At 33.3% G+C, this 27,211-nt stretch overlaps 3 protein-coding genes across 3 annotated transcripts; 1 reads left to right on the top strand and 2 right to left on the bottom strand.

Moving 5' to 3' along the window:
- The first annotated feature begins 13,814 nt into the window (after positions 1-13,814).
- Positions 13,815-14,888, top strand: LOC142235497 (uncharacterized). The gene has a single exon (XM_075306749.1). It carries the CDS (start codon positions 13,815-13,817, stop codon positions 14,886-14,888), a length of 1,074 nt encoding a protein of 357 aa, XP_075162864.1.
- A 145-nt stretch (positions 14,889-15,033) lies between these two features.
- Positions 15,034-22,001, bottom strand: LOC142234530 (uncharacterized). The gene is made up of 2 exons (XM_075305697.1): positions 21,913-22,001; positions 15,034-15,858 (listed from the first exon to the last, which is right to left on the bottom strand). The coding sequence occupies exon 2, from the start codon at positions 15,854-15,856 to the stop codon at positions 15,254-15,256; it is 603 nt and encodes a 200-aa protein (XP_075161812.1). The 5' UTR covers positions 15,857-15,858; positions 21,913-22,001; the 3' UTR covers positions 15,034-15,253.
- On the bottom strand, positions 15,911-21,133 carry LOC142235496 (uncharacterized). Its single transcript, XM_075306748.1, has one exon. The coding sequence runs from the start codon at positions 21,131-21,133 to the stop codon at positions 15,911-15,913; it is 5,223 nt and encodes a 1,740-aa protein (XP_075162863.1).
- Positions 22,002-27,211: the final 5,210 nt, after the last annotated feature.

The following is a 27,211-nucleotide window of genomic DNA, read 5'->3' as shown; positions in this document are numbered from 1 at the left end:
TTTTTATAAACTATTTGGTTATTTGTCAAAAAATTTCCATTTTTTTATTTCTTGCAATTGACCACGAACTTCGTTGCACAAATAAGTATTGAAAACCACATGGTTTTTTCGTTGCATTTTAGGGTAGTGTTTTGTCAAAGTTTTCTCATATTATTTTCAACACCTTTTCAAATATTTCGTCAACATTTTGGCAAATTCGAAGTAATTCACAAACAATTTGAAGATGTATTGAAGATGAACTATTTCAAGTCAAGTTGAATTTATGTTGAAAATTATATTTACCATCAAACTGAAAAGTTGTTGCATTTGAAAAACGCTCATCCTGTGTTTATTGGGATGTGTTTTGTTTATCATTTTGGCATTATGGGCACAATTTTTTTCTTGGTTCGTTAAAAGAAATAGGAACGTACGAGGAGTAGTTCAAAATAACATTCAGTGGTAAGGGTATATGTTATTCAGGCAAAGGAAATTTAAAAAAAAACGGTGGAAAATATACAAAAATTACAAAGGGATCTTCATAAAAATAACGAAAGGGCACTATACTCTTTTTATAGTTGGGACTGTAAAATGAAAAAGGGAGGAAATAGTGAAAAATTAAACAGTAAAATGTATAAAAACAAAGTTTAGTTCCCCTTTATTAATAAGTAGTCCAAGAGGACTTGATGGACACCTTCAAATATAAAAGCGGGCATTAAGTTAGGGTTTTGCAGATAAAACAATTGAAAAAGTTTACTTTCTTTAAAATGAATTATTAAAGAAAAGTAAAAGGTAAAAGGCACTGGGCTACGTAGCCCAGTGGATAGTATGTTGGCTTACAAACTGTATGGTCCTCGGTTCGATTCTCCGTCCAGGCTAAAGGTAAAATTTTAAAAAAATTATAAAATTGAATAATTTCTTCAACATTATTTGTATTACAGAAAAAGGTGCCAAGAACTAAAAAATTTCGTGGAAGCGAAAATTATGTGAGAGAATGAGCACAATCTTCTTTGGGGAAAATTCTTCCAAGCATATAATATTTTTGGGCTCAAAATGCTTCCAAACATATAATATTTTCACATAAAACAAACATATTAATGTTTCGGCAGTATCCAATAATATATGTGCTTCCTGCAAAATATGTTTGGAACATATGTTAGAGAAGAGATTTTTTTTGAGGGTGTACCTAAATAAAACACACCAGCTTGAATTACCTATTAAGAAATTCACAAAAAATGAAGTTTTACAAGCAATAAAGTCTTTAAAATCTGGTAAAGCACCAGGTTATGATTTAATCACTCCTAAAATACTGAAAGAACTACCAACTGAAGGCGTAGACTGCATCACTTTTATCTTTAATGCTTGTCTGACTCGAAATTTTATCCCTCCACAATGGAAAGTAGAACAAATTATAATGATACAAAAACCTGGAAAACCTGTCCATCAAGTAAAGTCGTATCGACCAATAAGCCTACTACCCATACTATCGAAGCTAATAGAAACGCTTTTTAATAGCAGGCGAATGCCTATTATTGAAACTGAGCATATTATTCCAAATCAACAATTTGGTTTCAGAAAAAACATGGAACCATAGAACAAATACATCGTCTTGTCGAGACAATCAATGCGGCTTTTGAATCCAAAAGCTATTGCACCTCAGATTTTCTAGATATTTCCCATGCTTTTGACAAAGTTTGGCACGATGGGTTGTTGTACAAAATCAAGAGACTTCTTCCCATAAATTACTACCTGTTTATTAAATCGTACCTAGAAAATACACTGTTTTATGTTCATGAATCTGGCGAAATGAGTGAGTTGAACCCTATAAGAACTGGTGTCCCCCAAGGTAGTGTAATGGGCCCAATCCTATACCTTTTATTCACATCTGATATTCCCCAAACAGAAACTGCTGTTATTGGAACATTTGCTGATGATACACCTGTCTTAGCCACAAATAAAAATTGTACTGTTTTGCTCTACAATTTGAGATTTCCACAAAGCGTGGTTAAAACCAGGAAAATTTAATGCCTTGTTAAACTTTTCAACTGCAGTTCACGAAATTACATCCTCTCATGGAAGAAAAAATGAACTAAAAATAAAGAAGAAAGTCATTGGCGCCAAATCATCACCATTTTAACTATACAGTAGTTCATTCTTACTATTTTTGGGAATCGTACGAAAATCTTCGTTTGCTTTAGTTCATATTGAACTTATGTGTACGGTCATTGAACTTTATACCCACGTTTAGTTCATAAAATTTTTGAGACATACTTAATAAAGCTAAGATTTCATTAAGCTGTAGAAAATTTCGAAAAAAATAATAAAAATTAACTACTAGCAAATAATTTTTTTCCTATAGAAATAAGTTACTTTTAGCATTAGTTTAACTACGGAAAATTTTTTTCTGTGTATTCCCTATATTCACTATATCAATAAATGATTTTTGTTTTACTCCATAAATAAGCAAATGCACGCACAGAAAAAACATGTTTGGACATGGTTGCCGCATCCACTTAATGCTTATTTAGAGTATGTAATTGTCGCGAAAACCATTTTTTGTCTTTGTAAAAATAATTTTCGAGCGGAGAAAAATATATGTTGGCAATAAGCATTTAAATGGTTCTCAAATGCCGCAAACATGTTCTATTATTTAAATGATAGAATTTGAGATCATTATATGGTCAGGAAAATCATGTACCTGACTATTCCATTTTTTTACTTTTTTGCAGAGAAAAAGGTATTTTGATAGTTTACCTATAGACATGTCTACAACCATTACATGGTCATAAAGACCATGTAGATTGTTTTCGTGACCATTTATTTTTTTTGCAGCGACAAGAATTTTATAAAAACATTGAGCAGGTACACACGATTTTAATTTTGCGCGTCAGTCGTGTGATGATTGTTTCTTGGAATGGAGGGAGAATACGGAATTATTGTGTTTTGTGTTAATTTATTTATTCAGAAATGGCACGTGGTTTTATGTGAATACAAAAAAGGAAAGCGTAATTGAAAAAAATGTACCTGGTTTTTGTTCTGCATTTTGATATATGGTATAATTTATTTTTATTTGCAGTTACATGATGTCTGCGTTTGTACATTTGATGGGCACGAAGTAAATATGGTATGATTACTTATTGTTGAAATTGAACCAAACTAGAGTGTGTAAAAATATGTGATGTTTGCTTGCACGACATTATAAATACAAATAAACAATGAATTAGTTTATAAATAAATAAAAACAAATAAATAAAGTTGATTTTGTGGTTTCTTTTCTCAAGTGGCGTCCTTTTTTCGACGACGAAAAAAGTTTTTTCATAAAAATCAAAACATTTTAGGTTGTGACCATGTTCTTTTAACTAGAAGAAAAACATTTTTGACGAATAACATAACATTTTAGATCGTGTCCATTGTCTTTTAATGGAAACAAAATTCTTTTTATCAATATAATAACATTTTAGATGAGGACAATTGTATTTTTCTTAGAACCATGTTCACTGAGCCAACATGGTTGCAGGTTAAAATGTTACATGGTCGCCGCAAAAATAGCTGCTATCATATTATTTTGCTCTTCGAATATGATTGTGACAATCATGTTTCTTCTCTGCGTGTAACTTTACTTCCAATTGCAAATATGTCATTAAGTCCGTCTGTCTGTTGCTGACCCTAGTTGGACTAACCCTCCCTTTAACAGTACACATCACATCCAGTCATTAGCGTAGCTAGACAATTTTCCTAGGGGGGAATATAGCCCCCCTAGCTAAAACTTTATAGACTGAACTTATAGGTTCAACTAATGTTTTATTTCGTAAAATTGAATAAAAAAATAGACATAAAAATAACTCGACAATCAATTTATAATAAAGCAACTAAAAGTACCCTACGGGAAATTGGTGCAAATTGCCACTAACGGACCTATCACAGAACTGGTACCTCTGCTCCAGTTAGTTGCAATTTTCACATTTAGTGAAATAAAATTATCAGAATAACCTTTTGTTCGACGTATTTCAAAAGTTTTTTTTTTTTCATTTCGGGTTCAATTAGGAGCCCAAATTGAAAGAGATTTCTAAGAGTTTGTCCGAGACTGGTTCCTGAGGACCTGTTTATGGGCTGCTCCTGCTAAATTGTCCCAGAACGTGTCCTTTGGGATGAGTCCAAGACGCGTCCTAAAATGTAAGTTTACTCCGCCAATGACAAACCCATGTTAAAGTGGACGGTCCCTTCCATACGTTTTGATCAGAACTGGGACTGATCCATACACACCTGGGACTAGTTCTGTACCAGTTCTGTGCTTGATCCATTTCCCATAGGGTAGTTCCACACTTTTCCCAGCAAAAAATTGGGAGTTGTTCTAAAGGCACAACTTTAAAAGCACTTCCAAAAATGTCCTCACAAAGAAGTTAACTATTTTAACTACACAGGAAGTTTTTTACTTATTTTTTTTTATATTTTAATGCGTAATTTTTTGTTTTCTTTTTTTAAATAGTTAAAAAAAAGAGTAAGAATAAATAAAATGGTACAAATTATTCAAATTTTGCCACAAAAATGTTAAATCCATTATAGAAAAATCGATAATATTTGAAAAAACGTTTCAAACAAGCGTTAGAATGCATTAGAAATCATAAAAAAGTATAAAAATTATTTATTTGGGAAAATATCACAAAATTTTTAATTCACATTCAAAACACTGAATTCAGATCAAACCTTAAGAAGTGATGCAAATTCATTGCAACGGTTGTTGAAACGGTGGACATTCGTTCTACGACAAGTTCATATTACATTCATCGCTTCTCCGCCAATTTTGTACCACTTCCAGACCCAAAAAGAACATTTTCACTTCGTTTTTGGCGACGCTTTTTGGCAGCATTATTAAGATATTAATTTATGAAAGAATAGTTTTAATATCAATTACTATTTTTTATTCAACTAAATTATAAGTTCAACCACAGCTTTATTTCATAAATATCAGACTTCTACCACAACCCAAGTAATTCGATTGTGCATGAAAGTCTTTAGTGAAACTTTGTGCGTTCTACGAGTATATACTTGTTTAATTTTTATAAAAATGTAAAATCGTAAAAAGGCCAAGCCTCTTCCCCAGAGGCCTTCCTACGCTTATGCATCCAGTAACCATCTCTTAGTCCAGTATCTATAAGATCGGTTCCCTATCGCTAAGACCAGCAGCCTAAGTTAAACCCCCAACTGTCCATTAATTTAGCATGCATTGCAACAAAATCATATCATCCTGTCATTAACCAACATCACCTATCTAAATTATTTACTCAAACATGGCAAAAAATAGAAATAAACCAAGGCAAAAGTTTTCATTTATTTATTCGTTGTTTTTTTTCAAATCACTGATTTTATTTTAAATATAATATGTAGATTTACGATACAACTCATTATTTAGTGTTTATGTGTATATAACCAAAATTTAAATATTCCTTTTAATTCCTAATAATAATAATAATACTAATAGATTTCATAATAAAATTTCAAATTTTTATATACTACTTTGTTGTTTATAGGGTGACTCAAAGAGAATAGTAAACAGTATCGATTTTAAATTAATAACATTTTTTTTCTTTGGGTGTGCTTCGAACCCAGGCTTATTGTTGTGGCTTATTATTTTTGTTAAACAAATCTCTTAATTTTACTCTTAACTCACCACTCTTTACGGGATGTTGGCGCCAGCATCATGATGAGTATAACGCATTCCACAAATATTTACTCTCTTGAAATGTAAATAACATTAACATGCATATCATTGAAAAGATTATTAAAAAAATCATTCTTTCTCTTCTTTTTCTTTCTTTCTGCAGAGATTTTTTTTGTTTTGATTATTTGGGTTTTCTTATTTTTCTTGTTTTAATTATTTGTTTTTAATTCAATTTACTTCAATATAAATTAACTTCCTACATTAAAAAAATCATGCAAATAAGATATATGTCAGAAAATAAATACATTTGGGCTCAAAATTTTAGTTTTACATACATTATTCCTACAATTGAAAAAATAGTAGTAACTAAAGCAATATAAAAAGAGGTTTAACCTATTTTGACATTTCTTTTCTATTGTGTTTTGTCTTATTTTATTAATTCATATCAAATTCAGAACACACAATTTAGATAAAATTCAGACGAAATTTATAAAATTTAGATAAAATTCGGGCAAGATTTATAAAATGTAGATAAAAACATTTTTATTGTAAAATTTATAAAATTGATTTATTGTAAAATAAAAGCAGGACTGGTGGAAGAGGAGAGGGACATCCCGTTTCACATGCCTTCTTGATGTTTCTTCTTCTTCACTTCGGACTTGATTTTTCGTCACACATAACTTGCTTCTATTTTCTTTTTTTTGCAGTTAACAGAATTGTTCACATGTACCGATGTATTTGTTCTTATTTCGTGTTTTCTTTCATATTCATATACATTTTCTCCCATAAACTTATTTTTGGTTGTCAGTTAATTTTGTTATCTTTTGTTATAGATTACAGGCAGTCAGATAGAGATTATGTTCAAATACATTATTGTTTTCACTTTTCTTTTCAAAAAGTCTTAGAATTTTGCTATTGTCTCAGACGTTACAAAGTTCCGGTAGAAAAATTTAGCAAAATTTTTTTTAAGGGTACATCTGGGATACTATTTTTTAATATTATGTCTGGGCATTACACGTCGCGAATTAATATCTCAGTTTCTTATTATGAATTTTATTTCTGATGTAATATAACATTTTTTCTCTAAATTTTGTTAAACAATTTCGTTTCATAAAGATAAGCGATGTTATCTTTGTCTTAGCCAACGTCCGAATGACTCTATCGCCGACTCATCAATCTCTTTCTCTTACATACATTGCATTGTATTTTAGTTCATTTTTACTACGATATGGGATGATATTATTCACAGTCTTTCAAAATATTCCTGCTATTCGGAAAAATTTTATGGGAAACCTATATTATAAAGGAGGTTTCTAATAAACTGTTTGTCAGTGTAATTTTTAACAAATTAGAGAAATTAAGGAATCAAAGCTACAATGAGCCTTAATACAAATAAGAAATTTTTCGTACAATAAAGTTCAAATTTCTATAACCACCACTACTTTATTTCAAGAACGTATTATTATATTACACAAACCAATTGCTAATAATATACAATAATGGAAATAATTTTATTCACACATTGGATGTAGTTAGAGTATTATTCTTAGTTAGTAAGACTAAACTAATTAATTTTTAATACTGTGGCCATGTTTTCTATCCATATGAGGTATATATATACCACAAGTTTTTATGTCCATTGAATTGTTGTCCATTTTCCATCGATTTGGCAAGTATTTGTGGTTTTCCATTGTATGCATCTTAAATTGCAAAATTATAAAAAAAAAATATGAATAATGCCGATTTCCATGTACGTATTGATTTTTAACTTACCGTTTTTAGAACATTTTCCTAGGATATCCGCTTAATTACCTGTAAACAGTAAACAGTAAGAAAACACCCAGAAAAAAGTGTCTTCGAAACTAAAGGAAAAAATGTTCATCAATTTAGTTAACCGTTTTATTTCCATTCAGTTAAATATTTGTGTGAAATAATAAAATTTACTTGTTTCAGTAAAAAAAATCCTAAATTGAAAGCAGTTAGGAATAGTTTATTAACTAGAATAAGGCATGGCATTTTACTAATACTGTTTTCTTCGCTGGGTATAAAAATTTACTACCGAAAAAGAAAATTTTATTCACTGATAACAAAGCATTCAGAAAAATAAACAAAAACCGAACTAAAACCAAGTTTCCTCATATTTAGTAAGATTTCTTATAAAATGATAATTCTGACTTCCTTTATTATAGAAAGCTTATCATACATACGAATCACACTTGGCATAGAAAAATATTTTAGTTCACTCGTACTAAGAAGTATTCAATCCTTTCAATACTTAAGGAAACACACTTGTTAGAATATAGGAAAATTTCCTATATTTCTTTTATCTACCTGTAATCGCTATCTGTCATCGATGTAATCGATGTGTTTGCGCGTGGGTTGTTTTTTTAGTTGGAATCGCGTTGTTATGGAACGATGTGATTTTCGTAGAAATTAGGTAGAATGCATTCCATATATTAGTTAACATTTTCCTATATTTATGTACCACTATACTACAGAATGAAAAATTTAACTGAATTGAATTCATATATGGAATGATTTTATTGAACTTTTTTCATTCATTTGGACAAATCTTACATATTTGTGGTAAACCTTTTACTTCAAATTTAGAACTGCTTACCTTCGTTTTTAAATACAATTTTATGTATTTATATAAGCAATTTTTTCTTCAATAAAAGACATGCTTTATTAATATATTAAATATATTTATTTAGAATCAACAGCATCGATTGGTCTTGAAATATTAAAACATTTTTTTTCTTCTAGTACCTTTCACTTTGAATAAGTTGCTGCCTAGCAATTTTGTCCAACTTTTACAATTTCAATACCTACAAATATAAACAAAAAATCCTAAACCAATTTTTTTCACAAAAGGTTAGCGTCACTGAATATTACCTGTTAATTGAAGATTTCAAAAATGAAGTGGAATTATGTTATTCTGCCGGCGTTTTCGTTTTTATAAACCAATTTTCAAAAAAAAACGAACATTTTTCTCACTAGTTTATATATATATATATATATATATATATATATATATATATATATATATATATATATATATATATATATATATATATATATATATATATATATATATATATATATATATATATATATATATATATATATATATATATATATATATATATATATATATATATATATATATATATATAATTTCCAATATAGTATAGTAATAAATATTTCTATCATGGGAAACGCCCAAACAAAGGTCACTGAAGTGATTCAGGCGAATACCAGTGCTCCTAAGGCGGTTTGCATAAGTTTAGAAATTCTTATTGTTATTATAACCGCGATAATAATAACCCTAATTGTACGCTATTTAAAAAAATATGTAAAGACACAAATTAGGAGGCAGATAAGAACCAATGTACTTGGTTAAATTGTAATAATAGAAATAAAAAAACAAAAAAAAAATATAACACACCCAAAAATATACACAAAAACTACTGTATAAAATTGAATTAAATTTTGAAGTTAAAATTAAAACATTAATGTATAAGTAAACAAAAAAAGAAAAAAAATTATATACAAATAAACAAAATCATAAATGGGGCATGGATGGTGTTTTCAGCTCACTAGAAAATATTATAGCTAATGCGAAGAAATCTATAAATAGGCCATATACAAGAGAGACAATAGATTCAAAATTTAAGGATTTGCAGTTACTTCAAGAGGAATTTAAACAATTAGTGGATCGAAAAGATCTCCCAGAATTAGGAGATTTGCTGACTAGGTATAAGAGATTAAGGAACGAGGCGGTAGAACTTTTGGGAATTCATTCCAAAGGAGGCCACTCAACAACTTTGGATCAGTCTGCGACATCAGACCAGTTAAATCAGGCTACGAATTCAAATTTGTCCACACCAACAATTGCAGCCATGGATATTGCAGAGCTATCTGCAATTACGAAATTGGTGCCAGTTTTCAGTGGCAAAAGGGAAGAGTTACATAATTTCATCGCTAATTTAGAAATTGTAGCTCAGACCATCCCAAGTGAGAAGAAAGCATTTTTCTTCCAGTTCGTTTTCAACTCTCGATTGGACTTAAAAGTCCAGAACAGGACAATACAAGACTCCATCCCCACCACAATTCCTGAATTAATAAATTCACTAAAGAAGGCATACAAACCAACAAGAAATGCCAATGCTATACTTGACGAGTTGACCGGGCTGAAGCAAAGAAATAATAATCTTTCAGGCTTTGCCACAAAAATTGAGAACCTCGTTTCTGAGCTCAACGAAATTCAGATTTCACAGCAGGGTGAAGAAAGGAGAGCAGGTATTATTGTGTCCAATAACGCACAGAAAAAAAAGTGTCTCGTAAATTTAAGAAGATTTTTACAATAATTTATTACAAGAATTTTCCAGAATTTTAGTTCATTTTTCGTATCTTCAACGAAAATTAACTACTCGAAAGGAAATTTTACAAATTCTAAGTAGCAATCGTTTAGTTCATGGCCTACAAAATACGATGGAAATTTTCTTAAAAAATTTCTTAACTGGTAGTTAAAAATTCGTTTGTCATGCTATAAAACTACTTGTGAAATGTAAAGTATTTTCTAAATAATAAGTGCAATTTACCATAAGATTTTTTTGTATGAGAAAATATTTTTTTACGAAAAATGAACTTGAAAGTGGATAGCAATTTCTTACTGACAATTCCTATGGTTAATAATTGTTGGTAAAAAATTTCCCAATGAAATATTTTTAGTTCACATGTAATTAAATTTATAGACATTTTCGTCAAAAATGGGTAGATATCATTTCATGAAGTTTTTGCTAATTTTAAGTTAAACGTTTCATCGTTCTTATACTGATATGCATTTAAGAGTATTGTTTTTAGAGTAAATTGTGGACAGATGCGATGAACTAATGCATGGTACAGAGATCTTTCTCGCCAAAGTGGAATATGTTTAATGTAAAGATGATGTTACTTGAATTTTTTTTGAGAGTGAGAGCATGCAATGCAATAATGAGAAATGGTAGCGAGTGAAGGGGATGTTGTGTATATCTGAGCGTGGGGTTGTTTTTGTTCTTTCAGTGGTTTGTGTGTGTGTTTATTATTGGCGAATGGTTTATTTGTCTGGATGAGGTGTTGTTTTCAATGAAGGTGTTTTTGTTGTTGTAGGAATGTTTTGGTTTTGCTTGGTTTTGTTTGGCATGCTTCAGTTATGTAGTTGGCGTTGGCGTGGGCTGTTGCATCTTTTTAGCCAGTATACAACAAGGGAATATAAAGGTATGGAATATTTTGGTTTTTTTAGACATATATTGGTGTTTGTTTATTAAAACTTTGAAATGAAAGTTATTAATATTTTAGCGATGATATGTACGATGGCGAAGTGATGATCGGTAGCTTAGAAAAAAGTTATTAAGAATGTTCAATATTTAGGAAAAAAATGCTGAAATGGAAAGTATATTGAAATTGTTTTATCTAATTTAATTTTTATTATTCAATGTAAAAAATAAATATTCAATTTCAGAGTAACTCCAGATGAATTTGGAAAATTGTTTGTTACACCTCAGCGTATAGTTTAATGATAAATAGGTAAGAGTTCTTTTTCAATGTGGTTTTCTATTAAAAAATAATATTCTTTATGTATATTATTATTTGCTAATTATTATTATTATTATTTTTTTTTTTAACAAGTTTCATGTTTTTCTTTGTTGTAAAAAAATATCTAAGTTAAGAGCAACTCCAGATAGATTCGGGCAAATTTTTATATTTCTCCTCAGCGTATAATTTAATGGAGAAGTGGTAAGTTTTCTTTTAAAAATTGGCTTTCTTCTCACTAGAATATTTACGTTTTAATGACATTTTTATTGTCAAAAATTACAGGTTTTTAATACCTTATTTTAGTATTACTTTAATCAAATATTTTTGGAAAATTTTTGTTACACCTCAGCATATAGTTTAATCATAAATTGGTAAGTATTCTTTTTAAAATGTGGTTTTCTTTTAAAAAGGATATTTTTTATTTATATCATTATTTGCTAGTTATTATTATTATTATTTTTTTTTTGAAACTAGTTTAATGTTTTTCTTTGTTGTAAGAAAAATATTTAATTTCATAGCAACCCCAAGATGGATTCGGGCATATTTTTATATTCCTCCTCAGCGTATAATTTAATAGAGAAGTGGTAAGTTTTCTTTTAAAATTTGGCTTTCTTTTCACTAGAATATTTAAATTTTTATGACCTTTTTATTATCAAAATTACATGTTTTTAATACCTTATTTTAGTATTACAATAATCAAATATTTTTGGAAACAAATTTAATATTTTTATTGTAAAAAACAAATATTTAATTTCAGAATAACAATTTGGAAACATTTTTATGAATTGGTAAGCTTTCTTTAACATTCTTTTAACCAGAATATTTAGTTTTTTTATGCATATTATTTCTTTAATTAGATTTTTTGGAAACCAATTTAATGTTTCCTATCCCCAAATGAATTTCCATAACTTTTTAACCTCAGCGTACAATTTAATAGAGAATTGGTAAGTTTTATATTAAAACTTTGGCTTTCTTTTGACAAAAATATTTATTGTATTATGTCCTTCACATCGATAACAACACAGTTTTATGAGTTAATATATTACTTAATTCATTATTTCTCTAATTGTTTCAGGTACAAACTTTATGAGGTACGTTTATCTAAGAAAAGTTGAATTCCTTACACCATTTAATAAAATGCCCCCAAATATGGTAAGTTACAAGCTAATTTAAAGAGATTAAAAATTGTATTTTATTACATGTTAATTTTTAACAATTTTCATTATTCCTTCCATTTTTTTCAGCAAGATATGTGAATATACTAACGATAAATAAAAAACTAAGGAAAAGTCAAAATGTCAAAATAGCGAGTTAAGATAAACTACTTTCTTGTTCCACGTGGTCATAATTTTTATTCACAAAAACATTGTATTAAGAACTTTCATCATAAGTTTTTATAATAAAGTACTTTTGCTTAAAGAAAGCTGAATTTTAATGTATGAAAATTTTCATAATAGTAAAACGGGTTGTTGTTCCTTTAATTATTTAATTTCTCTGTACTGTGTAATATTGATTTAAAAAAAGTTTAGTCGTCGACATTTTAAAGAGACTGTTAACCACTTTTTATTATCGGGTTTCCCAAAAAATAAGCAGGTAAACCAAACTAATACTGACTTTTTAACTTGGTAGGCGTATATAAATCTTATGGTGTTGTGAAAATGAACTAAAATACAATGTTATAGATTAACTAAAATTTAAGAGAATTATAAACTAGACATGTTGAAAAAAATCTTAAGGGCTAAATCATGGTCAATATTACTACAGTTTAGTTCATTTTGCAATGGAAAAGGGTTCACTGTTTTTTCAGTGCGCTATAGCTTTCAATACATTTTTGAATAGATTACAAGACCCAGCTCTGATCCAGACTATTGAGGCAAGTCAAGTATCAACCTTTTACGAAGCCCTACAACTAGCAGAAAAATCTGTATCTCGGGTGAAACAGAATATGATTTTTCATCAGAAATCCAATCCTACCCACAAATATATGAATAATAATACATTTAAAAAAATAACAATTTTAATAATTACAACAGTAATAATAACAATAATAATTATAGATTTAATACCAACAATAATAGCAATAGAACTAGAGGCAAAAAAAATAGGAATAATGACAATAACAACAGGTATAATAATTACAACAATAGAAATAGTAATGCTACTAATAATTATAATAATAGGAATAATAATAGAAATTATAGCGGGAGGAACCAATATGTTAACCATGTCCAGGAAAAGGGAAACTTCCATACACCGGATATGGATCCTCCTGCATCTTCGGGGATGTTCCAATAAATGAAAAAAAAATATATTGATTATGATATGTATAAATACTTCTTTAATTATTAACTGTTATACATATAACACTTATACGTTGTATTTATTTTTATCACATATTATTGTCTCTTTTATACTATACAGTTATTTGATATGTTGTAGGCTAAGCTTATATTTGACAATAAACGCAAGTTCAGTTCAGCAGAACCCTTCGTGTTGTTAACATCGCCCTTGGGATACATATCAGTTTTGGCGACGGAGTAAAAGTGGTCCAAATCAAAAGTCTCGAACATTCTAATTGAACAATTTTGAAAACAAAACAAAAATGGCTGAGGGACCAGTTGCTTTAATTGGAACAATGGAGGTTTATAACGTGAGGGAAGATTTTTCCCTTTACATCAATCGATTAAATCACCTCCTGTCGTTAAATAAAATAGTAAAAGACAATGACAAAACGTCTCTTTTAATAAGTCTTGGAGGTGCTGAGTTGTATAAAACCATGTGTTCCCTGCTCGCACCCAAGAATGAGAGCCACTTCGAATACCAACAAATTGTGGAAATACTGAAGAATCACTTTAAACCCAAAAAGAACATAATAGTTGAGTGCTTCAAGTTTTTTAAGCGGGATCAACATGTGGGAGAAACCATAGCCGACTACATTGTAGAATTGAAACAATTATCGCAAGAATGCCATTTCGAGTCATTCCTTGAGAAGGCCTTAATTATAAAGTTTGTATGTGGATTATCAAATGACAAAATCCAGACCAGAATTCTCAATGAAGCTACAATTGAGTCATTCGAAAAAGTTTGTCAAATGGCGTTATCAATGGAGTTGTCAAATAATGATATGGAATTAATGAGAGGCCCTTCAACCGTTAATCACATATCGCGCTCACGTGATGATAATAGAGAGTCTTATGGTAGAAAGAAAAGGCAAGAAAAAATCCAGAGAAAATCAACCATCGTTTGTTTCTACTGCAAAAAACGCGGACATATGGAGAAGTATTGCTGGACAAAACAAAAAGACGAAGAAGAAGAAAACCGTCCCAAGAACTTGGTAAATACAAGACGCGAAAGCAAGTATGTTAAAAAATGTGATTATAGTAGCGATTGTTCAGAGGAATGTGATTATTTAAATAATTTGTTTTCATGTAATTATACAAGTTCATTATTTGTTTCTGTTAAAATTGAAGATAACATTATAGACATGGAGGTAGACACGGGGGCGTGTGTCTCAATACGTCATATTACATATTATGATACATATTTAAATAATATTAGATTGCAGAGACAAGAGGAAAATTTAAAAGTTGTTACTGGTGATAAAGTTGACGTTGTTGGTTATGTTGTTGTTAATGTGGAGTATAAGGGAAAAATAGCTGAAAAGGCGGGGAGTTAAATAAAATAATTTATCAATGAGGGGGGAAATAAATAAAAACACAATTAAATTTCGGGTTTTAAAAAAAAATAAATTAAAATTTAATTTATTGGCGGGGGTATTCGTACCTTCGGGTATTTGAGCGAGAGAGTAAGTAAGCGAAAGTTTCGATAAGTCATTTGTCATTTTTTCAGATATCGTTATAATTCAGGGGTGTATTTTACAATTCATGAAACTTAAATCTAACAGGGTGTCAACCTGAACATCCCGCCCCCCTTGCAGGAATGCAACATAGGGGCAAGCAGGAGCTAGGGGACAATAAAAAAACGAGAATTCAATTTACAATTCAATGGACATACAAATACAAAAAACATAAATAAATAAATTCAATGGGACCCAGAATGGACGTGAATCACAATCGTAGCAGGTCCACTGCTGGTGTTGGGGCTAACAGTGGAAGTGTTGACCGGATTGTGACCACAGGTGCATCGTCCGCCGGCGGCTCGAGGTTGATGCGATTCCGGATTTGTCGACATCCTATTGGCTGCATTGGTGTTGCTACGAGCATCTAGCGAGCGCCTTTGGTGGGTGTCTCGTCGTGGAGTTTTCTTCCTAGGTTTAGCTTTTTCCGTGGCCTTCCTAGAATTCTGGGGTCGGCTAGCGACGGCACTGGGGGGATTTTCACGCTTCCCAACAAACCTCGGGTGGAGCATCGTATGGTGCTCACCACAGCATTCCATACATCTTTCACGGCTCTTGCAATTCAAGCGTTTATGGGACTCCGCCAAGCAGTTGAAGCAAAAGCCGAGCTTCATCACTGTTCTCCGACGTTTTGCCGAATCCATCGCACGAAAACGAGGACAGAGACGAAGTACGTGAGGCTGCAAACATATCTTACACCGCACCTCACTACCCTTCTTCGTGCGTTGGGTGACGTCTTTATCTGCCTCAGGGCGTTCATTTGTGAGACGACGTGATGGGCCAGACATGTCTGGAAATACGAAAAATGGGGACAGCACACACACAAAGAAAATAAAATGTTATTAATTTTGTCCATCAACAGGTAGTAGTACGAGTTTGACAACGGGCCTTGTAATAGTACAATTTCCAACCCTGATGTCAACAACTCGCACTTTGTTGTCGGGGCCTAAGTAGATCTTTTCGATTCTACCTACTTTCCACTCTGGTGGAGGCAAATTATCTTTCCTGATTACTACCAGGTCACCAACGGCAAAATCTCTTTGAGGAAATTTCCACTTATTTCGCTTATGGAGTTCAACGAGATATTCCTCTTTCCACCGTTTGGCGAAAGAGTGATAAAGGACTTTAAGTTTCTGCCATCTATTCACATAACTTAACGACTCAATTGTCGTGTCGGGCTCCGGTGGGGAGAGAAGGGCAGAACCTATAAGGAAGTGTCCTGGGGTCAAAGGAGCCAAATCGTTTGGATTATCGCTCATAGGACTAAGGGGCCTAGAATTAAGGCATGCCTCGATTCTAGCTAGCATTGTGCTGAACTCTTCAAAAATAAACTTCTGAGCGTGAGACACTTTCTTAAGATGAGTCTTGAAACTCTTAACTCCTGCCTCCCAAAGACCACCCATATGTGGCGCACCAGGGGGAATAAATTTCCATTCTAATAATTGGAAGGCGTTAAGCGAAATAAGATTTTGCTTCACTTCAGCGAGAAATCGGGCTTGGTCTCTACCAAGAACATTAGAAGCTCCTACAAAAGATGTCCCATTATCCGAAAACATCTTAGAAGGGCAGCCTCTTCGGGAGAAAAATCGGGTGAATGCAGCAATAAAACAATCAGTCGACATGTCATTTGTCGCTTCCAAATGAATTGCCTTAGTCGCAAAGCAGACAAACACAAGCACATATCCCTTAGTGATACGGCAACCTCTACCAATATAGGTCTTTATATCAAAGGGGCCTGCAAAGTCGACTCCAGTGCATGTAAACGGGCGAGACAGCGTAGTTCTCTCAGGGGGAAGAGCGGCCACAATTTGGTCTACAGTTTTCTTCCGAAACAATACGCATGTACGGCAATTATGGATGATTGTTCTGACGAGATTCTTCAATCTGGGTACCCAAAATTCCAATCTCATTAATCTCAACATTAATGCATTTTCACCATGCACCGTATTCTTGTGAATGTACTCCAGGTACAATCTGGTAAACCGGGCATCATAGGGTAGAATTTTGGGGAATCTCTCGTCATAGGTGAGAGTAGGGGAACGCGCAAGTCTACCATTCATCCGCATAAATCCAACAGAATCTATAAACGGATTGAAATTCAACAGAGGGCTCTTTCGAGATAACTGCGCATTGTTCTCCAGCGCCACATATTCAGGGAAATGTCGACGCTGGCAGAGGACAACAAGACGACCTTTCACAAAGTTGATCTCACCCTGTTCCAAGTTGAAGGATGAATGCGTCTGTGTCGATTTAAACTTCGGGTGTATTCGATGAAAGAATCTGAATACATATGACAAAACTCTTAGGGCTCTGGATAAATCAGAGAAACGGGCCAAAATATCCTCAGGAGGGGATAATTGGTTCAAATTGACTTGAATCGGTTTAGTTTCAAGATTAGTCATGATTCTAAACGTAGATTTTGGCCATTCGGAGCGAGGGCGACATAACCAAGCGGGACCTTTCCACCAAAGGTTATTTGTTAGAAGATCGCGCGCTGAAGAACCTCTCGAGGCTATATCAGCGGGGTTATCGTGTGACAGAACATGATGCCAATTACTAGTACCGATTTTCGTAGAGATGTTAGCTACTCGATTCGCAACAAACGTAGGCCAGTGGCACGGGGGCTTCTGAAGCCACGACAAAACTATCGTCGAATCAGTCCAATAGAATGTCTCAATTTCTGGGAGACTCAGCTCGGAGCGAATAGTCTCAACCATATCAGCCAATAGAGTTGCACCGCAGAGCTCTAAACGGGGCAAGGATTCAATCTTGATTGGCGCTACCTTAGTTCGTGCTGCGAGCAGATGCGTGACATAATCACCAGGGGCGTTTTTAATTCGGACGTATAGTGAAGCCGCATATGCTTTCTCAGAAGCATCACAAAATGCATGAAGCTGAACTTCATGGTCTGGGCTGAAACCAACCCATCGGGGGATCTCTATCCGTTCGATTTCACTATAATCGTCCAAAAACGCAAACCATCTATTCAGAGTCATGGGTTTCAAACATTCGTCCCAATCTGTTTTGTCCTTCCAAATTTGTTGCATTATAATCTTAGCAACTATTATCTTAGGGGCCAGCCAACCTGCTGGATCGAACAATTTAGCTATCTCAGACAAAACAGCTCGTTTGGTGACGGAAGATCTAGTAGGGGCTGAAACCAACTTGAAAAAGAAAACATCTTTTCCAGCGTTCCAACGTAAACCCAGAGTCTTGGCGGTACTTTCATTGGAAATATTCAAAAAGTCATTATCCAATAAATATTCGGGGGGTAAATCTAACAAAAGACCCTGCACATTAGAAGTCCATTTTCTTAGATTAAACCCAGCAGAACCTAGAACTTCCATAAGTTCATCACGGCTCTTCATGGCATCATCTAAACTGTGAGCTCCTGCCAAAATGTCATCGACATACATCTGCGAACGTATTATCTCCGCAGCAGTCGGGAAGTCACCCTCGACGTCATCAGCAAGTCTAAGTAGGGTCCGAATAGTAAGATATGGGGCACAGTTCACACCAAATGTGACCGTGTTCAATTCGAAATCTTGGATTATATCATCAGGGGCTAGACGGAAAACAATTCGCTGATATGACGCCTGATCGGGATGAATCAGAATTTGCCTATACATCTTCTCGATGTCGGCATTGAAGACAAATCTAAATAATCTCCATCGGAGAATCAAAACAATTAGATTTGCTTGTAGAACGGGTCCAGTATACAATACGTTATTAAGACTAACGCCATTAGAAGTGACACTGGAAGCATTAAACACCACACGTAATTTAGTGGTGGCGCTGTCAGGCTTGAAAACAGCGTGATGGGGTAAATAATACACAGTATTAGAAGAATTTACCTTATTCTCATCAACCATGGTCATATGTCCCAAATCAGCGTACTCTTGTAGTACCCTGTCATACTGAATCTTCAGCTCGGGATTTCTCATTAACCGCGACTCATTTCGCTTAAATTGAGAAATGGCATTATTCCGGGACAAACCAAGTTGCAAATCTTTGGGGTATTCACGCTTAAAAGGCAGTGAAACAACATATCGACCATTATCATTACGATAAGTCGTTCGTAGGTATAATTCCTCACACCATCTATCCTCTTCTGACATAGTGCATACTTTCGGTACATCTTCGATTTCCCAAAACCTAGCAAGTTGATCATTCAACTCTATGTGGCTGTAAAATGATACCACCGACTGTAGGGGCTTGGTTTGGGAGACTTTGCCAGTCACGATCCAACCGAAAACTGATTTCTGGGCAATAAGATCACCATTAGGGTGCTTATGAACATCAGTATGCATTATCCGAGAATATATATCACCACCCAGTAAAAGGTCCATATGAGAACACTTTAGATCACACATCGTGACTTCGGGCAGATCTACATCTAGTAGCTGTGACAATGAATAAGTAGGCAAACGACCAGTTAACTTGTCAACCACATACGCATCTGTCGACAACTCAAAAGTTGGGTCAATAGGGGAGCACAAAGAGATCCTACAAACATTAGTAGACTTCGCCGATATCGTGCCGTTTAGGCCAACAATATTCGCAGAAGTAACTGGGAATATCGGCAACTTTCGGGAAATAAAAGTTGCTTGCGAGGCAGGATCTATCAATGCTCTAGCAGAACACTTCACGCCATGACAACACAAATCTACCACAGTAGTTCCCAAAAGAACTGTAGAAAACTGTGATGTTTCCATAGCAGTTGCAAAAGTTTGCAACGAACGGACAGCCTCTGATGTAGAAGGAACATCGTCAGAAGCTGATCGGGCTGGATTTCCCATATCGCGGGACATTCCAGGTCGTGAGCTCGAATCTCGACTTACTTGTGCTGAGGATTCCCTTCTATGCAAGTGAGAATGATGTTTTTGTTTGCAGAAGAAACATATATTTGAGCTCTTACAATTGCTAAAAGTGTGCGACGAAGCCAGACAATTCGTGCAACATTTGAGTCGCTTGATTGTTTCCAATCGATTGTTAACCGACATTTGAAGAAATTCTTCGCATAATCGTAGGGGATGCGATTCGGAACAAAGAGGACATTTCTGCTGAGGATTAGATGGTATAGTAGTAGAGAAGATCTTAAAACTTCTATTACCATTATTATTAGTAATTAACTTTCTCTTTGGGCTAGTAGGTTTCCTTACATAACTCGGACCAGAAGACGTCGAAATATTATGGGCGCCTTTAATGTCAAAGACGGACTCAAGGGTCTGATACCGAGCAGTCAAAAACTTATCCATTGTTTCCCATTTAGGTAGGTCAGAACTTGACCCTTGAGATTGCTCCCAATGTCCTAGGGTAACTTCAGGAAGACGGGTGGAACATATGAAAACAAATATAACGTCCCAATTCTTCGTATCAATGCCCAAAAGAGACAAATTAGTTATGCAGTCGCTCATAGTACGCTGCAATTGCTTAATAGAGGGGCCAGATTCCTTGAAAACGGGTGCAAGATTGAATAAAATCTTGAGTTGGGCGTTTACAAGAACCCTTTTGTTCTCATAACGATCGACTAAATTTTGCCAAGCCATCTGAAAACCCTCATTAGTAATCGGACATGTTTTGATAATATCGCGGGCTTCACCTTCCGTCTTTTGCATCAGATAATACATTTTCTGAATATTACTGATATGTTCATTATCTTTATATAGGGCAGAGAACATGTCTCTGAACGTAGGCCAAGATTTATAATCACCAGAAAAAATCTCAGTATCACAAGGGGGAAGGTGAATTGGAAGGGATGAACTAGAAGACTTCTTCTTCGCATTGAGCTTTTCAATTAAAGACTCAATAAGGGCTAGTCCACGCACATACGTCTTATATGTTGCGATATATTTTGCCTTAACTTTGGCAATATCATCACTAGAACCCATAGTGTCACACAATTCCTCATAAATTTCACGGAAATTCTCCCAAAGTCGAATAATTTCCTGTTTATGAATGTTGAGGCTGTGGACGGTGTGATCATCCTCCTTGAGCGAAGTCACGAACATATCCAAATCAATTAAGCGGTCTGCGCTTTTAATCAAATTCTTGATATCAGACATTATTATTTTCAATAAAATTCAAATTTCGAGTAAAAAGTTTAATTTGGTATGAAAACGGGGTTGCAGAACTCAATTCCAACAACAAACGTAAATAGGGTTCAAAAAAATTCAAAAAAGTTATGATTTTTTTTATTATTGGCAATAAACAAATATTTAATGCCTTTGAATATTTTTCGTAAATTAAAAAATATTTCAATTTTGGTCTTACCAACACCACTGTGCAACAAAACTACGTATTAGTATACGATACAATGTGCAAGAATCAAAAATATTTCAAACGGGTGAAACTACGGGGTTAGTTCGATATCACTATTATTTATTATACGAAACAGTCACAATTGCCTTTTACTTGCAATATTTTCCAATAATTAATCAATTAAAATAATTAATTTGAATATTTATTTTTCAATGTAAAATAATTTTCAAAATTATTTAATGAACAACTTTTGTTCCTATCGGGCCCACTGTGCAATGTTCAGTTACAACTCACTCGAACATGCAATGCAACATGTAGTACAATTGAATGCAACACACACACGTATGTCCGTATAACAGTCAACCACACTACTTGATAAGAGAGACGGGAGTGGGGGTAATAATGCAAGCTGTTGTTTTCGTTTGGTTGTTAGAAACCAAAGCGTATGGGCAAATGAAAATACAACAACAACACACAGGCAAACGAAAGAGTGACTTTGTATTTATTATTTCTTTTATTTTATTGATATTCTTGCACTTTTGTTTACTTTATTTTCACCACTAATAAATGTCAACAACCTTACCTTGGTATGATGAATATTATAGGGGAAAACAATGGTGATAGCCAATAATTTAGGGGGTAAAAAATACCAAAATAACCAATTGATTTTCGGGCTCTAAAAAGAGAAGCTCAATGATAAATTATTTTATTTTAAATCTCGGGCGGTTTTATCCGGTTCGAAGGACCAATGAAAAGGCGGGGAGTTAAATAAAATAATTTATCAATGAGGGGGGAAATAAATAAAAACACAATTAAATTTCGGGTTTAAAAAAAAAAAAATTAAAATTTAATTTATTGGCGGGGGTATTCGTACCTTCGGGTATTTGAGCGAGAGAGTAAGTAAGCGAAAGTTTCGATAAGTCATTTGTCATTTTTTCAGATATCGTTATAATTCAGGGGTGTATTTTACAATTCATGAAACTTAAATCTAACAGGGTGTCAACCTGAACAATAGCAATGTTAAAACTAGTAGTTCTCAATTCAACGCATAAGTTTAACCCATTAATCGGAAGGAATTGGTTGGATGAACTTATTCCCGATTGGAGAGAAAATATTCTAAAGATAAATTCTGTGCAAAATGTAGATTTGAACCAACCATACCATGATTTTTGTTTTAAAAAATATGCCAAGTTGTTTTCTAGACAACATTTCTCGACGATAAAAAACTATGTTGCTGAAATTGCACTTAAAGACGAAGCCTATCCTATATTTGCAAAGGCTTATTCGGTACCTTTTGGTTTACGGGAAAAGGTGGAAAAAGAATTGGAAAGGTTATGCTCAGAAAGTGTACTCGTTCCGGTAGTCAGAAGTCGATGGGCTAGTCCGATAGTAGTTGTGAACAAAGGTGACGGGTCTATTAGGATATGTGTAGACTGCCGTAAGACACTAAATAAATTTGTTGAGAATGAACACTACGTAATTCCCCGGATAGACGAGATATTATCTAGTTTATCTGGCTGGAAGTACTTTTGTAAATTAGACTTGACCGGAGCTTACTTACAGGTTAACGTCTCACAACGTTCTCGCGAATTGTTGACCATAAATACGCATAGAGGGCTTTATCAATATAGGAGACTTGTTTATGGATTAAAGACGGCTCCACAAATGTTTTCCAAAATTGTATGTGAGATATTGAAGGGGATGAACAAAGTCCAGGTATACTTCGACGATATTCTGGTGGGTGGAAGTGACCTTAGTGACTGTAAACGGAACTTGGGTGTCGTTCTTGAAAAATTACTTGAGTACAACGTAAAAATTAATTTTGATAAATGTAAATTTTTCCGAGATGAAATTGATTACTTGGGGTATACCATTAATTATGATGGGATTTCACCATCAAAACAGAAGATTAAGGCAGTAGTAGAAGCACCACCACCGACGAATAGGAGTCAACTGAAATCGTATCTCGGCATGATAAACTATTACAACCGTTGTGTACAAAATCTGTCATCTGAATTATTTTTATTGCATCAATTGACCAGAGAGAATGTGCATTGGACCTGGACAAATGAACATCAAAAGGTTTTCGATAATAGCAAGAGGTTGATAACGGGAATCGGAATTTTGGCTCATTACGATCCCTCTAAACCAATTGTAATATCGTGTGATGCTAGTTCATACGGTGTGGGGGGCGTGCTATCACACATAATCGATGGACAGGAGAGACCTGTTATGTTCATGTCAAGTTCATTAAAATCAAGTGAACAAAATTACTCTCAACTTCACAGAGAGGCTCTTGCTATTGTCTCCTCTGTACGCAAATTCCACAAGTACATATACGGGTTACCCTTCATTATTGAGAGCGACCACCAACCTTTGAGAGAGATATTCTCCGACAAAAAACATTTGCCCTCCCTAGCAGCGAATAGGCTCCAAAGGTGGGCAATATTTCTTTCATCATATGATTATACCATTCGGTACAAAAAGGGAGAGAAAATGAGTCATGCAGATGCACTTTCTCGATTGCCCCTACGTTGCGGGACGGGAGATGATATTGACAGCATAAACATATTCAATTTAGTAGATGAACTACCAGTAAAGATCGAGGATGTAAAAGAGGAAATGGGAAAAGACTGCAATCTTAAGAAAGTATACGGCTACATTCGGTTTGGATGGCCAAAGGTCATTCCAAACGACTTATTATGTTATTATAATAAGAGAACGTCTATAGCAAGTGAGGAGGAATGCTTATTCTATGGGAAAAGACTGGTAATACCGAGTGCTTTGAGAACCAAAGTCCTTGAGTTGTTACATAGTGGCCACATTGGCGTGGTTAGAATGAAATCTCTAGCGCGAACGTATGTATGGTGGCCTGGAGTTGATCATGATGTCGAAGAATATGTACGAGAATGCCAGATATGCTCAACAAATCAGAATTCGAATAAACCGATTTTGACATCATGGCCAACTCCTCGCCATCCTTTTGACCGAATACACATCGATTTTTGTAAAATTGGAAAAGTGACTATACTGGTTATAGTTGATACTTTTTCCAAGTGGATAGATGCGAATGTTTTGAAGTCAATGTGTGCTAGTACCGTGAACGAGACCTTAAGGTCATTTTTTTCAGTTTTTGGTTTGCCGAACCAAATAGTAAGTGACAATGGCCCTCCATTCAGTTCAAAGGAGTTTAAGGAATTTTGTGCTAAAAGTGGAATAGAATGTTTGAAATCGCCTCCTTACCACCCACAATCAAACGGTTCCGCCGAACGTGCAGTTCAAACTGTAAAACATTCATTAAAGAAGTATTTGTTGGATCCTAAAACGAAACATAAATTATGGGAATTTAAGATAAATAATTTTTTATTAAAATATAGAACAACACCGTCTACAACAACAAATGTTCCACCAGCAAGTTTAATTTTTAATTATAATCCAAGAACAATGCTAGATATTTTGAACCCTCTATCAAAAGCTCCATATATAAGTAAAGAAAAAGTGTTCAGAAGGACGAATGATGTGGAAAAAGAAACAAAAATTATAAGTTACAAACCAAATGAAATTGTGTTATATCGAAATGTTTCAAATAATTATTGTAAATGGATATGTGTAAAAATTGAGTCTAGAATTAGTAATGTTAGATATTATATTAATATAAACGGAGCAAGAAGGGTAGCTCATATTAGCCAGCTTAAAAAATTTTTTGGAAAGGTTGTAAAATATTTACCCCGTGTAAATACCTATAAGAGGGAAGAGAAAAAGAGAAAACGAAGCTCGTCCATAGAAATAGAATTAAGGAGATCCGAACGCTTAAAGCGACTTAAGAATAAAGAATAAAAAAACAAAATAATAATAATAAAAATAATAAGCAAATAAATATATGTATGTGTAATGAAGTCAAGTTAAATCATATTTTGTAGACAAATGTATGTAAGATTAAGAGAAAATTACTTTGTTTTCTCATAAAAAGTGGTGAGGGAATGATATGTATAAATACTTCTTTAATTATTAACTGTTATACATATAACACTTATACGTTGTATTTATTTTTATCACATATTATTGTCTCTTTTATACTATACAGTTATTTGATATGTTGTAGGCTAAGCTTATATTTGACAATAAACGCAAGTTCAGTTCAGCAGAACCCTTCGTGTTGTTAACATCGCCCTTGGGATACATATCAGATTATTCTCTAGCTTACGACTACGTAAAATTAAAATTAACTACGTAAAATTAAATGTCGCAAATACAGACAAACCACTTACTTTCCTAATAGATACAGGAGCTGACATCTCCTTATGCAAAGAACCATTTTTACAAAATTATCAAGCGGACACAGAGGATTATTGCAATTTAACAGGAATAACGAGAGAAGTAATTAAATCATTTGGTCCAACCATTATTAGTATAGACACTAATGGCATGATTCTGGAACAAAACATACAACTCGTTCCAAATGACATTCCCATTAGTACAGACGGTATATTAGGAAGAGATTTTTTATTAAAACATAGGTGTAATATAGATTATGATAAGTATGTTTTGACCTTTGACATTAATAATGAGACCATCACTATCCCAATACATGACAATTCTTTAAAGATTAATCAGATAACTATCCCTAGTCGAAGTGAAATAATAATTCCTATTAGAATAAATATTAATCATGATGCAGTTGTTCTAAATCGGGAAGTAAGACCAGGCATATTCATAGCGAACTCTATCATCCCCTCTAAAGGTAATCAGCATATTAAATTATTAAATACCACAGATAAAGATAAATTAATAAAAAACTTAAGAATTGAAACTATTCCTTTACATAATTATGAGATAATAACGGCACATCAGAATTTTAAAATCACGGGAGAAGAACGTTTTGAAAAATTAATGCAAAAATTTAATTTAACCGATTTAAATGATGAAGAACGAAAAGAAATTATATCTATCTTAAGAAAATATCAATCAATATTTCATCTTGATAATGAGGATTTAACCACGAACAATTTTTACAAACAAACCATCAATTTACATGACAATACACCAGTATACATAAAAAATTACAGATCACCACAAACCCACAAAGAGGAAATTGAAAATCTAGTTCAAAAACTACTGGATAGCAGAATAATAGAACCTTCAATTAGTCCCTACAATGCACCATTATTACTTGTACCTACAAAAGGACAATCAGATCTGAAGAAATGGAGATTGGTAGTTGATTTTAGAAAATTGAACGACAAAATCGTAAACGATAAATTTCCGTTGACACGTTTAGACGATATTTTAGATAGATTAGGAAGAGCCAAATATTTTTCAACCTTGGATATGACTAGTTCTTTTAATCAAATCGAACTAGACCATAAATCAAGACCGTTGACTGCTTTTTCCACACCTAATGGACACTATCAATACACTAGACTACCATTTGGTCTTATAATATCATCCAATAGTTTCCAACGCATGCTGACGATAGCTCTATCTGGTTTAGATTCCGAAGCTTTTCTATACGTAGATGACATCATTGTTTATGGATGTAGCTTCAGACATCACAATGCTAATCTTATAAAAGTATTGGATAGACTAAGCAAATATAACCTAAAGCTCAACCCAGATAAATGTTGTTTTCTAAAATCAGAAGTAAATTATTTAGGTCACTTAATAACACCCAATGGGATAAAGCCAGATCCTACCAAATTTGAAGCTATTACCAATTACCCAATACCTAAAAATTCAGACGATGTAAGAAGATTTGTAGCTTTTTGCAAGTACTACAGACGTTTTATTAAAAATTTTGCCGAAATTACAAGTTGTTTGAACTCATTATTTAAGAAAAATATTAAGTTTGTATGGACTGATGAATGTCAAAAAGATTTTGAAAC

Source organism: Haematobia irritans, chromosome 4, assembly GCF_050003625.1.
Source record: "Haematobia irritans isolate KBUSLIRL chromosome 4, ASM5000362v1, whole genome shotgun sequence".
In the NCBI taxonomy this organism is placed as follows: Eukaryota; Metazoa; Arthropoda; class Insecta; order Diptera; family Muscidae; genus Haematobia; species Haematobia irritans.
Note: the sequence above shows the minus strand (reverse complement) of the source record. Positions and strands in the feature narration are given on the sequence as shown.

What these genes read in the sequence shown, in the direction of transcription:
- LOC142235497 (XM_075306749.1), top strand. Translation starts at nt 13,815, where the DNA reads ATGGCTGAGGGACCAGTTGCTTTAATTGGAACAATGGAGGTTTATAAC.
- LOC142234530 (XM_075305697.1), bottom strand. Translation starts at nt 15,856, where the DNA reads ATGTCTGGCCCATCACGTCGTCTCACAAATGAACGCCCTGAGGCAGAT.
- LOC142235496 (XM_075306748.1), bottom strand. Translation starts at nt 21,133, where the DNA reads ATGTCTGATATCAAGAATTTGATTAAAAGCGCAGACCGCTTAATTGAT.